Source organism: Rhinolophus hipposideros, assembly GCF_964194185.1.
Source record: "Rhinolophus hipposideros genome assembly, chromosome: 6".
NCBI classification, from domain to species: domain Eukaryota; kingdom Metazoa; phylum Chordata; class Mammalia; order Chiroptera; family Rhinolophidae; genus Rhinolophus; species Rhinolophus hipposideros.
Window position 1 is genome coordinate 47,707,596 of NC_138052.1, and position 14,736 is coordinate 47,722,331.

A 14,736-nucleotide genomic window follows, 5' to 3' on the forward strand; every position below is an offset into this window, starting at 1 on the left:
CGGTAAGAGAGCCAAAGGAGAAGACCTCAGCTATTATTGTCTTATGGATATAAGACATGCTTTAATTCGGAGTGAATTCAAGAAACCCGAAAACAATTTAAGCTTCAAAAGGTATTAGAGCTAAGGTTTACCAGAGTGACTGATATTATGTAGTGATAGATACCAATTTCCCATGTGAGAACAATAGTAAATTATTCAATTTGGGTCAATTAGCCATCTTCTACCTGCTGGGTTACTGGCATATTGTCCAAAATCGATAGCATTTGTTTGGAAAAACTTGAGGAGGAGAAGATCTGTTGAGTTTACTCCTTTCCTACACCTCTTTGATTTTAAATGATTACCTAAACCCAGGGTCAGGGAAGCAGTTTCACTTTTACGGCTTATTTTCCTTTTTGGCTTTTTGACGCTAGCAGTCACTTTAATTCATTTGAAAAGAATAGGATAGAGCAGTAGTCTCAGTCTACACTATTTATTCAAAGCAATCTCAGATTTATATGTCCACTTAATATCTCACCAAAATTTTAAACAAAGCTGGGCATTTTCTTTTAATGCAGGTCTTCAAATAAGAGTTCCTGCATGAACATAGTACTTTGATTCAGATACATGAAAACAACAAAATAGAAAGATTTGCGGGCAGCACCTAAAGCACTCGGGCAATGCGAACATTTCATTACCACGTCAATATTTTTTATAGGGTTTCCATCTTAATCTCCAGGGAAGCAGGCACAGCCCTTAAGCCACTCCTGATAGTGCTAAGTGTACCCAGGATTAACCTTGATGATGGTTATTAGGTTTACTTTAACAGCTTGAAACACTTTATATTTGTCTTGAAGTATACTTAAAGAATTTATTTAGCTGATTCTTAAGGAACCAAGTCAGAGGCGATATCATAAATCTTAAAAGCTCCCTTCGAATATAATTTTCATAGTCTTTAAATTTTAACTGTAATTGTTTATTACTGTTTTGGCTATATCCTCTACAATTTCAGCAGCATCTTAAAGAGACAATGTGTGTATGTACAATGAAAAAACAAAATGGTATGCAACATCAGAAGTAAGAGCCACAGTTTAACTGTACAATATTAAGGAGAATCTGTGGTACGTATAGCCTCCTTTTTCGGCAACGTGGACAACTTACATGTAAGTATCAGCATTATGAATGTAACAATAAAGAAATAATTCTTACAGAAGTGAAATACAGCATCCTGAAAAATAATGGTTTCTACCATACAAGGCAGTTAGAAAATGTTCACATTTTAACAAATCTATACAAACCACAAGAAACTTGTTTATGGGACCATCATCCCACCTTGCTGATAAGAACCTTCTAGAAATGTAGAATAACCATGAACAATTTATAAATCTAATCTCTATGTGCTCCACAGCCCTAGAACCCAAGAAACTGATTTAGAGAATGCTGTATGTCCAACATGGGTCATTTTTACATGCCTTGATTGTTAATGAATGCCTGCTTTTAATATGTCTCTGTGATGTACAGTCAATTTGCACCTTTAAGGAGGTCATTCGATTTTTTTTTTTTTAGCAAAGAAGCAACATTTAGCAGCAATTAAAGCGCCTTCAAGACTTAAAAAAAATACAATATCCAATTAGAAAAGCCATATTTTTAAACATTTGTACAAGAATAAGCTGCTGAAAACCTGGTAATTGAAATACGACATATGTACAACAATTTACAACAGAGCTAGAAGGGAATTTATCATTATCCTGCATAGAACTGGTCTGCATTTGGTTACATACTGTCACTTGTTTTAATGAACAAGGCCTGGTAACAAAATGAAAATATCTGTTAACAATTCTAACATGTCGAAAACACTGGAGATATTATGATTTAGTGAATTCAACTGATTTCAAAATAAGCAGCTCATTTTGTCAAAGATGTAAAGTAACTAGGAATAAAGGCTCTCCCTTTAACATAACCAGTGAAAAAAGAGGACATGTGATTTCGAGGTACAATATGGTAAAAGCCAGAACAGGCAAATGACAAAGTCTAACTTTGTCCAAAGCTCCTAACTCTCACATTCTATTACTATAAAAACACAACTGTCACTGTCATTCAGTTCTTACTTTGGTTTCAGCAGATTAACTGCCGAATGCTGAAGAATGTATCCAGGCACTATATAGTTCTTGTGTTAGAAATATGTCTCATTTTTTCCATGTGTTTTTAAATAATGAAAAACTACCCTTCATATTAGAACTCTCTAGTAACAACCAAATGTATTTAAGTATTATAAACGTTATGTACAGTGTTCCCCCAAACAAACAACAAATTATTTTTCTATCTTAACATGGTATTCCTGTTTCTGTGCAACAGGCAGTCATCCTTCACTGCTCAACATTATAGTCAGAAGTGAACATTTATTCTTGTCCATGATCCACTTTCATACAAATGACGCTACGAAGAACTTCAGTTTACAAACAGTTCTCAACCATGTCCTGTGTAAAAAAGAAAATGAAAACACTCAAATTCTTTCAAACTCAAGTGTGCATCTGGAAGCAATCAAAGGTATCATGCCCATTTGGGAGGAAAGTCAGTAAGTAATTATGCTGGAAGAAGGGGGTGTCGGGGACGCTGTCAGCCCAGCCATGTGTAAGTTCCCTGAAGAATTGGATCTTCTCATGTGTGGGAGAAGGTATGGGTCATTTGCCAGTTGGTGCACATCAAATCGATCTTCTTTTCGGTATGCCAAACAGCGTCTTATAAAGGCCTTAAAAAAACAAAAAAGTCAGCAATTAAAATCTTTTCCCCTTCTAAATATCAATCAACTTAATGCCATAGAAGGATGGACACATCAGAGGCAATAGATTTCTTTTTACTGGAAGTTCAAATCTTACAAACAAATTTTTTTCTGTAGCAATAAAATTCTCACTCCAAATTCCACTCCCAACTCACAGCCCCTAGTGGTTCACTGTACAGTCTAAATTATTACTGCTACCATTTAAACTTGTTACAGGAAAGCTATACTTTTTCAAAAAAAACTGTATTGAGGTAAAATATCTATAACAAATGAACATGTTAACCCTTTCTGAGTATACAACTCAGCGACATTAAGTACATCCACTCTGTTCCACAATGTCACACCCGTCTCCAGAACCTTTTCGTCTTCCCAGACTGACTCTGTACCCATTAACCAGTAACTTCCCATGGCTCCCTCCCCCAGCCTTTGGTAACCACTATTCTATATTCTTTATGATGTGGCTATGCTAGGTACCTATATAAGATACCTAGACTATAAAATAAGTGGAATCATATAATATTTGTCCTTTGGTATCGGGCTTATTTCACTTAGAATAATGTTTAAGAGTCACCCACGTTGTAGCATGCATCAATTTCATTCCTTTTTAAGGCTGAGTAATTCAACTGCATGTATATACCACATCTTGTTTATCCATTCATCTGCAGACTGACTAACACTTGGGTTTTCACCTTTTTGCTATTGCGAACAATGCTGTTGTGACCACTGGTGTATAAATATTTGTTGGAGTCTCTTTTCATCGCTGATGGATTCTGTTGCTGTGCAACTTTTTCATTTGACGTAGTGCCACTTGTTAGTTTTTGTTGCCTTTGCTTTAGGTGTCAAATCCAAAAAATACTCACCAAGACCAATGTCAAGAGCTTACTGCCTAGGTTTTCTTCTAGGAGTTTTATGGTTTCAGGTCTTTACACTTTCAAGTCTTCCATCCATTTTGAATTAATGTTTGTATGTGGTCCAGTTTCATTATTCATTATTTTGCATCTATCTGTCCAGTTTTCCTAACACTATTTATTGAAAAGACAGTCTTGGGTGGTAGATGAGGGTAAGGGGATCAAATATATGGTGATGGAAGGAGAACTGACTCTGGGTAGTAAACACACAATGGGATTTATAGATGATGTAATACAGAATTGTACACCTGAAATCTATGTAACTTTACTAACAATTGTCACCCCAATAATTAAAAAATAAAGACTGTCTTTACCCCATTGTATTTTCTTGGCTCCTTTGTTCATAAAATAGTTGACCATGTAAGCGTGGGTTTATTCCTGGACTCTTGATTCTGTTCTATTGATCTGTGTGTCTTGTTTTTATGCCCATACTATTTTGATTGCTATAGTCTGTAATATAGTTTGAAATCAAGGAGCATGATGCCTCTAACTTTGTTCTTCTTTCTCAAGATTGCTGTGGATATTTGGGGTCTTTTGTGGTTCTGTACAAAAATTAGGATTGTTTGTTCTAGTTCTTTGAAAAAATGCCTTTGGAATTTTGGTAGGGATTACATTGAATTTGTAGACTGCTTTGGGTAGTATAGACATTTTAATATTAATTCTTCCAATCCATGAGCATGCACTGTCTTTCCACATTTCTTTACTTTCTTTCATTAAAGTCTTGTAAGTTTTCAGTGTACAGGTCTTTCACTTCCTTGGTTAAATTATTCCCAGTATTTTATTCTTTTCGATGCAACTATAAATGGGACTATTTTCTTAATTTCTCTTTCTGATAGTTTGTTATTTACTGAATTCAGTTTGTTATTTACTGAATTCACTGATTAGTTCTAACAGTTTTGGTGGTGTCTTTAGGGTTTTCTACATACAGTTGACCCCTGAACAGTGCACGGGTTGGGGCGCTGACCACCAGTGCAGTCGTAATCCACACACAACTTAAATCGGCCTTCCACATATGTTATTTCCCCTGGCCACTCGACCCTTGAATAACGCAGGTTTGAAGTATATAGGTCAAAGAAAAATTCTGTGTCTAAGTGGACTGCAGACGTTTGAACCTGAGTTGTTCAAAGGTCAACTGTATAATATCATTTCCTCTCTAAATACTGACAGTTTTATTTCTTCCTTTCTGATTTGGATGCCTTTTATTTCTTTTTTGCCTAATTGCTCTGGCTAGGATTTCTGACATTATGTTGAATATGGGAAGCTGCATTTATACTTAGAAAATTCTGGATCCCTTTTTTCTAGAATTTTTCATCTGCTAAAGTAATCCTCTCACCCTCTATCAGTTTAGTCTGGCTAGAGGGAATGCCATTTTTAGCCATAATATTTTTTTTCCTATTGAGCATAAGGAATTTTAGATGAAGGGAACACTGAAGAACGCTTCTATTGGGGTTTTTGTTTCTTAGGTTAAGACTGTGCATCAGTACACTTTTGAAAAAGCTAAATAATAGAGTATAATCACTATCATTTTTCCTTCTCAAACTGGTTTTATGTATCTTCTTCTTGAGAATAGCTTCTTATAAAAAAATCTACTGAATTACAACATTTACAAAATATATAAATCCTAAGTGTACAGTAAAAAAGTGAATATATCTATGTAACTGGCGACCAGATCAAGAAAAAAAACTTTACCAGAAACCCCTAAGTCTCTTCACACCCCTTCCAGGCATGGGCTCTGCCTACAACCCACCTGTATCTTAACTTTTAACACCAGAGTTCAATTTTGCTTGTTTTGACCTTTATGCAAATATACCCATTTATCTAGCTTCTTTCACTCAATAGTATATTTGAGAAATTCATCCATTTTTTGTAAAATAAAACATTCTCAAGGGGTAATTCATAATTCTTTCCATTTCTTACTGCTGACACTAGAAATAACTTCAGCTTGTCTTGAGATTCCTAACTGACATATAAATTCATGAATCAAACCATCTGCAGGAAAATTATAACTAAGATACATACTTTATAATGTGATTAAACTTCGATTTAAAGTTAGCTATTTTGCATTCTGCTTTGAAGTTCATTAGAAGTAATTTTTTCTCTAAAAACAAATCTAGCTCTTATCATTATACCATGGTTAGCTTACTAATATTTATCAAGTCTTTCTGATCCTTTAGGTCTTATCTTTTTAAATCTTTCAGAGACCACTCTAAATATGATTTAAGATACAGAAAAAAAATCAGGAGTGATCGACATGTTGAAGGCGGAGATTGAAAGGAAAAGCCATCACCAGCAAGATTCAGAAGCACACAAGGAGTAAGTGTGCTTCCCATGGCTGCACGGAGCCGCAGAGGCCCTTGGCGTTCTACAGGGACAAGAGGTTAGAAACCAAACAAGCAATAATGTGACCTCCTCCTCTCCGGGTTCCAAAACGGTGACTGTGGTACCTATAAAGGGCCTAAGGACAGAACCAGATGGTAGATGCGACTGTCTTTTGGCACACTACATTCATTCCTGATCACTTTTGTCAGTATTAAAACATAAATGGATCTTCCGTTGACTAAATTTGTTTAGTTTCTATTCCCATTGACGCTGTATGTAGAAACAGAAGACAAATTTAGATGCTAGCACTGTCAAGATCTTTTTAAAGGAGCCATAATTACCTTATGAAAATAACCCATTATGCTTTAAAATAAGAATGCCAGTTATCTTTTCAATTGTCAAAATCTTCTCAAAGTCATTCAAATAGTTTGCAAAAAGCCAATTAAGATGTAATAGATAAAATGAAATATGGAACAGTTCCAATAAACAACATGCTTACTGAGATTATCCAAAAAGCTGAACATTTTCAATTATGAAAGCCATTCTGACCCCAGCCAGGGTCATGTAGCAGTGCTTGTCTATACTCTAAGAATACAGAAAACTACATAATGCTTGTTTATGAATTATTATTAAGGCCTAGACTATTCCTACCAGGAAAATGAAATGCAAATTTCATGGGTTTGTCATAGGAATTTCACCGGGTTTAAAAAGAACACTCCCACAGGGAGGTCACAAAGAAATAAACGTTGTGATGAGAGCATAACAAAGCAGGAGTGAAAATACAAATGTGAAAGGCCAACAGGAGGAGGAATGTGGGAAGGTAACAAGCACCATAAAAGTTCTGCTACTAATTAGAAATAGCTATTTCATGTTATCATGTAGACATGGATTACAACTATAGGAAGCCATCTGTTATGGAGTCACAGACTCCTCCATGCACGCATTGCTGAAGAAGAGGTCAGGCTTTCTCAAAAACTACTGCAGGGCAGCATAACATCAAGTAGCGCTGCTACTTCCTAGCTGCTATGATTCTGGACAAGATACTTTTGCTATGGCTTGGCTGGTTTCCTATTTTATAAAATGGGAATAGCAAAAATACCTACACCCTCGTAAGAATGTTAAAAGATAACGTATATCAAGTATCAATACGATGCTTTTATTTCTTACACAGCTGACCCTTGAACAATTTGGGGGGTTAGGGGCACCATTCCCCCATGCAGTTGAAAATCCTACTTCTGTGCAAAGCCAATTAAGACACATTTGTACGTTATATACTGTATTCTTAGAATAAAGTTAGAGAAAATGTTAAGAAAATCATATGGAAGAGAAATATGTACATACATTTTATGCATTCATGACATACCTTTCTCTTAAATTTTTTCAATATTTCTAGGCTACATGTTTGGTCCTAACTGGCAATGTATTCCCAGAGAAGTCTCTTAAGTTCTCTTTCCACACTGATGAAGGGACAGGATGGGATGGGGAGCAGATAATATCTGTGGTAGTTTGTAGTTCTGACTTCAGTATAAAGACAGGCTTGGGGTTCCTCTGCAAGTTTTTTCAAATAGTTGTAAATCTCCAAAATATTTTCTAATATATTGAAAAAAATCCATGTGTAAGTAGACCTGTGCAGTTCAAACCCATGTTGTTCAAGGGTCAACTATATATTTAAATATCTCAGTATTAAAACTGATAAACTGATATATAAAACAAAAGTAATGATGGGCCCAAATCCTGTGATTTCCCCCTAATTTTCAAAGCAAGCTGGTGTGAACAAAGAATCAGGGATTATATTTGGGTCCTTAAAAGATGAAAACTATCACAACCAAAGAAAGGCCTAAGCAGTTCTATTTTCCAGAGACAATTACCAGTCCCCACTGGACAGATTTTCCTGCAGCAGCAATCCCTTTTATTTTACTGACTAATAAGTAATTGCTTTAAGCACAATTTATGACATAAAATTTCACAAAACTTATTATATAAATTTAATACCTTTGCTTCACTGCTTACAACCGGTTTTACAGGGAACTGGACTTCTGTGGCTTTTAATATTGTATTTTCTTGAAGAATGTCTTGTTGAGATTGATTGTGACCAAATGGCTTTAAAAAACAAATGGATAAAATGTTGAGAAATTTATCTCACAAAAACTTTAAACATAGATATTATCAGTGAATTCCCAAGATATAAACTATTTGTGTTCTAAAAAATCTAGTCCTCAGTTCTATGGAAGTTCGGATACATTATCATAGCAACAAGGTAACAATTGGTAGCAGGCCAGAAAGCCTTTCTAATCAATCCTCAGCATAGCTGAAACATTGTGAATGAGCAGTAGAAACAATGAATGTTGTTACAATATATATAATTAAAATAAAATAAAAACATAAGAAATTTAAAAATTTATTCTGAATATTTAAAAAAATAAAGTTTGATTTAGAGAAGAGATGAAGAAGTAGAAATGTGAAAAGACCAAAGAATAAAATACTTTGAGCACAATACACTAACTTAAATGAAACAGCTCCGGGTTTGGTCCTAACTGGCAGTGTATTCCCAGAGAAGTCCCTTAAGTTCTCTTTCCGCACTGATGAAGGGACTGGATGGGATGGGGAGTAGATAATATCTATAGTAGTTTGTAGTTCTGACTTTAGTATAAAGAGAGGCTTGGGGAAAATGAAGACTAAGTTTAGTGGAATTTCCCTGAGGAAGTGCAGGGGGAAACTATGCCCAGGCCAAACTGTGTGTGTGGTGGGGTAGAGAATGTGAGGAAGTGGAGAGAAGGGAGGATAATGAAAAGAGTTTTGACTCCAGTATTCTTAACAGTAGAGAATGTCAGCACTGTTGACAGTTACTTCTTTAATTTGAAAAAAAAAAAAAAAAGGCAAAAAGCAGGTCAAATAAATTGTTATGACATTAAAACAATTCTGATCCATGGAAATTTTAGAAAGAAACCTGGATTTTCTTGCAAGAATCTAAATTGACCTTTAACTTCAAGTTAATGAAACTTTGTATTTAAGAGGGGAAAATTCAACTGATCTATATACACCTGAATCTGGTATACTTGAACTTACCTTTCTACCATAAAGACACTGAAAGAAGATGACTCCAACTGACCACACATCAACCTTGTTGGAAATCTTTGGTGGTTCTTTTCCAACTACAAAACACTCAGGAGGTAAATACCTATAGTTTTTTGGGGAGAAAAAATTGTTCATAGGATACTATTAACAATCTATAATTTAAAACCTTCTAAGTGTAAAATCTCAGAACCCCAATTTTATGCATACATAAACCTTAGGATTTCATCAATGAAAATCAATCAAACTGTGAAGCATTTACATCTGGTATCATTTGACTCTAGAGCCAAAAGATACAACTTTGTGATAAGTATGCAACACACACACACACAGACACACGGCGCGGGGTGGGGTGGGGTGGGGGAAATGTATACACATGACTTGTATTCATCTTTTGTTACCGGTATATATTGAGTATTACAACTGTAATACAGTTTTTTCCTTTCTTAAAACGTGTATACATTTTTTGGCACCCTCTGTATATCTAAACTGTACTATATATGTATATTGTCTACAGAAATAAAAAACAATCCTCAGAAATTACAATGTTCTAATTTGAGTACTAATAACAGAAGAAATGCTCTCTCATCCCCACCCCCTCACCAGCATTCAAACTGTAAGCAGGTGTTTTCCTAAAACACATGTCTGCTCAGGTGGTTCTTTTGCTTAAGGAACCTCAAGGTAACTCACTGCCAAGGTTAAGATCCCCTAGCTCTTGTTTGTAACACAAGACCCATCCTAATCTAGTTCCAACTTAAATTTCCAACATTTGCACTCATTCTTCTCTCCCACCCCCTCAAACTGGCTAGGCAAAGCCAATTCACCTGGTTCCCCACACTGCTCTTTTGTCCCCCATGCTTTTGAATATGACAATCTCTAGTACCTCCCCTACCCACTCCAGCTCACTTAGTAAGCACCTTTTCTTCTTCACAACCCACCCAACCTCTATCAGCCTTCTCTGCTTCCCTCTAGGCAGAGCGTTGCTTCTTCCCCATGTAACCAACCACCAGACGTTATGGTACCTCTATTACAGCATTAAAATAAAATCATACTAGACTAGGAGTAGCTCAAGGAGCTCTTAGTCATTGTGCAGTGTTCAAATAATAGCATCTGCAATTAGTATTTAAAACTACTGTTTTTTATTTCTAAGTGCTTTTTATAAGTTCATAATTTTAGATAAAGTAAAGGTAGAAATAAATTTGTCACCTTAGGCTATAAGTAAAAAGATACATACACAAGGAATGCAAGTACCTTATACCACAAACATTTAGATAAACTGAAAATCCTGAAAAGGAGTAATACAGCTAAATGGGCATCTACTCTTTTTTTTTCCCCTTTAGTTTCATACTCACTATGCTGCAATCATTTGTATCACCAGGATGCTGACAGATCTCTTAAATTATTTGTGATGTTAACCCTTTCCTACACCCCAACTCAAGTAAAAAGCCAGATTTGTTTTACAAATAAAAGTGTATTTTGTGTAGCTTAATGTCTATGTAACTGAAACAAGAATAGCTCTTAAACACTATGCTATACCATCTCTTGAAGCAAAAGGATATACCAAAAGGAACAGGTACCAAAGGTATTTTTAAAAAAATATTTATAATTTAAAAAAAAACCAAACTTTTACTTAAGTTTGTTTTTCCAGGACCCACCAGCTCCAAATCAAGTAGCTGTCTCAATCTAGTTGTGGAGGGCGCAGCTCACAGTGGGGATCAAACTGGCAACTTGTTGTTAAGAGCACTGTGCTCTAACCAACTGAGCTAACCGGCCGCTCCATACCAAAGGTATTTGGGAAGAAAAATGTCGATCAGTATTTAGTAGACAATTACATTTGAGACCCGGGAGGGACAAAACTGATTTTCTTCTAAGTGATACTGACAAACAGTTTAAGCTTCCGGGGATGCAAGATAATTTATGAAAGCATCATAGACAGGTATTCTATAAGTTTGTACAGGATATCCCAGTTTACCAAATACATAACTAAAAAACTAGTATGACTGTAGAAAACTGACCATTTTTGGAATGGTTTCTATGGGAAATATTTTCCAGGTTCCTACATGGAAATGCCACACTGTATCTCTTTCTTGTACAGCACCCTAAACATAAGCTTCCCTGTCTCCTGCTCATCTGACAGAGGTAAATCCCCTTGCCCTGCCCTGCCCTACTGAAGCCAGAGTGAGAGGGAAACAATATAGCGGGAGTCTCTGCAGAGGAAGAATGATGTATTATTTAGAACACGGTTTGTAAGCTGTCTTCCACAGAGTCCAGGCTCTACCAAGAAGCCTTGTTCTTATTGGTTTTATTTATTAAAATTCTAAGACTTTGTTGTCAAAAGAGGAGGCTTGTTGTTAAAAGAAAAAAGTCTAAACACTATGATTGAGGATACTGACTTTTAGGGGGCTACTAGTCTGAAATGACAATTTTCTTTAAAAACAACAACAAAAAAAATTCATGCCATTATCTTATGTATACTAGAAAATGCCACAAGCAGAATTTGAAACTTTAAAATGGTTTTAAAAGAATACATGAACTTGACCAATCCCTGTCTATGAAAAGAACAGTCCACACAGACCTGTGGTATCTTATGGAACTGGCCTAACTGTGTGAAGACTGTTCTGGAAACCCTAATGTCACATTTATGTTTGTAGTCACCATCCTGTTCAATGAAGTTAAGTACACTTACTTCTTTTCCAATTAAAATTTCATTCCTTTTGCTCAGCTACTTTATTCTGAACACTAAGATTGTTTTGAAATTTTATAGTCTATGTTCTCCACTTTGGTGAATTTGACAAGAAGTGTGACAATTTACACTGAAGTAGTTCTTGTCCACACCTAGATAACTTTGAAGGGAATAACACTCATTTAGATTTACATCTGTGAATCTATATTTCTATCTAGAGTTATATCTTATATGCATGAAGTCAATAAAAGGTATTTTTGAGAGTCAAGTCTAGAGGCCAAGAATATGCCAAGTACCTCTCCCACCCAAGATCAACAAAACCGTCTCCACAAAATCTCTACAGAGAGGGCTTTATGCCTGTTGCTTGTAATAATTAAGATGCTATATTGATATAAGTATTATTTGCATCATAAACGTCACTCTAACATTATAGAAGAAAATCCTCAAATTCTCCATGTTTGGAGTTTCTGGGTAGGTACTGATGTCACTTGCTAATGCCCTGTTTCCCTCTAGTTAAGACCAGAGGAGAAAAGAGGACTGGTAAGAGTAGACTTCATATTAATCCCTCACTACGACAATTTCAAAGGTATGTGAAAGGAAAACTAAACTCTCAAAAAAGCCTTGTCACTAATTTAGACAATTTTCATATATTTCATAATACATTTACCAGTAAGTGCCTGCCCCTTGGGAAGTCAGGTCCATTCCATCTACACCATAGCTATCATCATCCATAATCTTGGATAGACCAAAATCAGTGATTTTGATTTCTCCACATGCTGTTCCATCTACCAGAAGGATGTTTCCTAAGAACAAAATGTAAGGTTCTTTTAGTGGTACATAGGTGAAAAACATTATCTTTACTACTTAAGCTAACTTTTGGGAAGTCAATATATATTTAAATTTTTAAACATAATTAAAATATAGTTTTAAAAGGTGATTATGACAAAAACACTTTAAAGTCTACTAGTATTCCATTAACTTTAAAAAACTAAACCAAAAAGCATATTCTTAGGTAACTTAATAAATATGACTTTTAAAAACTGTACTCTTTAGAGCTTAAAAATTATTTAGACACATTTTGCTAATTACCTGGCTTAAGATCATAATGTATAATAGGGGGTTTGATTTCATTGAGATATCTTAGTGCATTTACAATTTGCATCACAATAGACCTAGCTTCTTTCTCTGTCATTAATTTATGTTGCTTCAGGTAGAAATCCAAGTCATTGCCTTCACAAAATTCTAACACTGTACAAAACCTAGAATGGAGAAAAGAAAAAAATTAGACATAAAATACTATCCCGTAATTCAGAATCACAATGGAAAAATGAAGATATTTACACTATCACAACAGAATAGGGAAAGCAAAAGCAAACATATCTTTATTTAAAAACTAAATCCTTATATTCACTTACGTATCTGTATCCAAGGAGAAATAATCATAGAGTTTAACTATTCTGGGGTGATCCAGTTCTTTATGTATTCTATACTCTCTGCAGGCATGTCTGTGGGAAGAGAGAGTATATTAATTCCCCATGACCATTAAATGGATTTTTCAATTGATAAAAACCATGAAGTATTAATATTTACTTGTGGTAGTTTTCCTTTTTTTCATCCCTCCAGCTTTTATTAAGCTGATGGATCTTCACAGCAGCATATCTTTGTTCATAAAGGTCAAAAGCCTAGGATTAAGTTATAGAAGAATTAGGACCAAAGACCACTGAACAGCTAAAGAGATCTAAACAAAAATTTTGGTGATAATTTTTGCAATAATAGGGAATTAGAATATATACTACAATTTTTAGTGACCATCTCTGCTAAAGTTGTATATAGTTCAATGACACATTATCAGAAACAAGATACAAATTCCATGGTGCTAAGTCAGAGAAAACTTTCAAGTCAATTTCACATTCAAATTTTATAAATGCTAATATACTGAAATCAAGATAAAACAATAAAGCTATTTTTTTTGTTTTTAATATGAACTTGCCCCTCTATTCTGGCAGTAACAGTAAGTAGCCAGGAAAACAGATGGCTCTAATGCTTTTTTTGTGGGTTGGTTAAGCAAAACTTTTTTCTTTAGCTTTTCCTAGCAATTCCCCACTTCGTTGAAAATTACCAAGTTCCTAACAATTTCCCAACTGTTTAAAAAAATTCTAAATTTTGACTGTGAGACTGTTCAAACAGAACATAACCATTAACCATGTATCATTATCATACCTAATGATGTCAATAATAATTCCTAATCTCTAATATACAACCTGCCTTCGATTTTCCTTGATTGTCTCAAAAAAAGTGTTCATTTAAATCACCAGCCTATTTCTTAAATAACAAAATAAAGAATGATCAGGATTCTTTTAAGGCTTCAGGTGATTTTTTAACCTTTAAAAAAAAAAGGAAGTCATTAAAAAGAGATTTAATAATTTAGGTTCTACTGTGATTTATATACAAAGTGCCCCTTTAAGAAAACTTAAAAGCTTACACATTTATTAGAAAGAAGGTCCCCAGTCTCCATTCTCCCCATCAATTTAATCTAAAAAATAAGCAGTAGGTATAAACTGCTTGTCGTGCGGGGCGGCCTGCGGGGTCTCTGCTCCCGCTCCCACATAAGAACGCAGGACATGGTGAGGCCAAAAAGGAACACCCACGGAGCCATAGGTAGGGAAGTCATACCACTATGGTCTCACTGGAGGCTGGGTTTACACGACGTGCAACCTGCTGTCCGTTTTGCTGTCAACCGACCAACTCTCCTCTACTCTCCTTACTCTCCTTCACTCTCCTCGGCTCCCCTCCGTAGCCGCGGCAGTAACATCAGTGACCAATGGCTTAATGACTATAGCTGATGGCCAACCCAGCCACAGCTGACGGCCATCCACTATCTGAGCCAGCACCTCGCAACATGAGGCCGAGAGCCTGGAAACTGCTTTTTGGGGCTCTGTCCCCACACTGCTGGTCACAAAATTATAAAAGCATGAGATCAGAAATAATATAGGATGGAG

General features: G+C 35.5%; 1 protein-coding gene across 4 annotated transcripts in view; it reads right to left on the reverse strand.

Moving 5' to 3' along the window:
* Positions 1-930: 930 nt before the first annotated feature.
* The window catches only part of TLK1 (tousled like kinase 1), a 126,495-nt gene continuing 112,689 nt past the window's right edge, over positions 931-14,736 (reverse strand). For all 4 annotated transcript variants that reach the window (XM_081051325.1, XM_081051324.1, XM_081051326.1 and 1 more), the window contains 7 exons: positions 13,328-13,419; positions 13,153-13,242; positions 12,827-12,996; positions 12,405-12,540; positions 9,049-9,160; positions 7,975-8,082; positions 931-2,725 (listed from right to left, as the gene is read on the reverse strand). In XM_081051325.1, the coding sequence (XP_080907451.1) occupies positions 2,549-2,725; positions 7,975-8,082; positions 9,049-9,160; positions 12,405-12,540; positions 12,827-12,996; positions 13,153-13,242; positions 13,328-13,419 (885 nt within the window). In that variant the 3' untranslated portion in view covers positions 931-2,548. The remainder of the gene's footprint in view (positions 2,726-7,974; positions 8,083-9,048; positions 9,161-12,404; positions 12,541-12,826; positions 12,997-13,152; positions 13,243-13,327; positions 13,420-14,736) is intronic.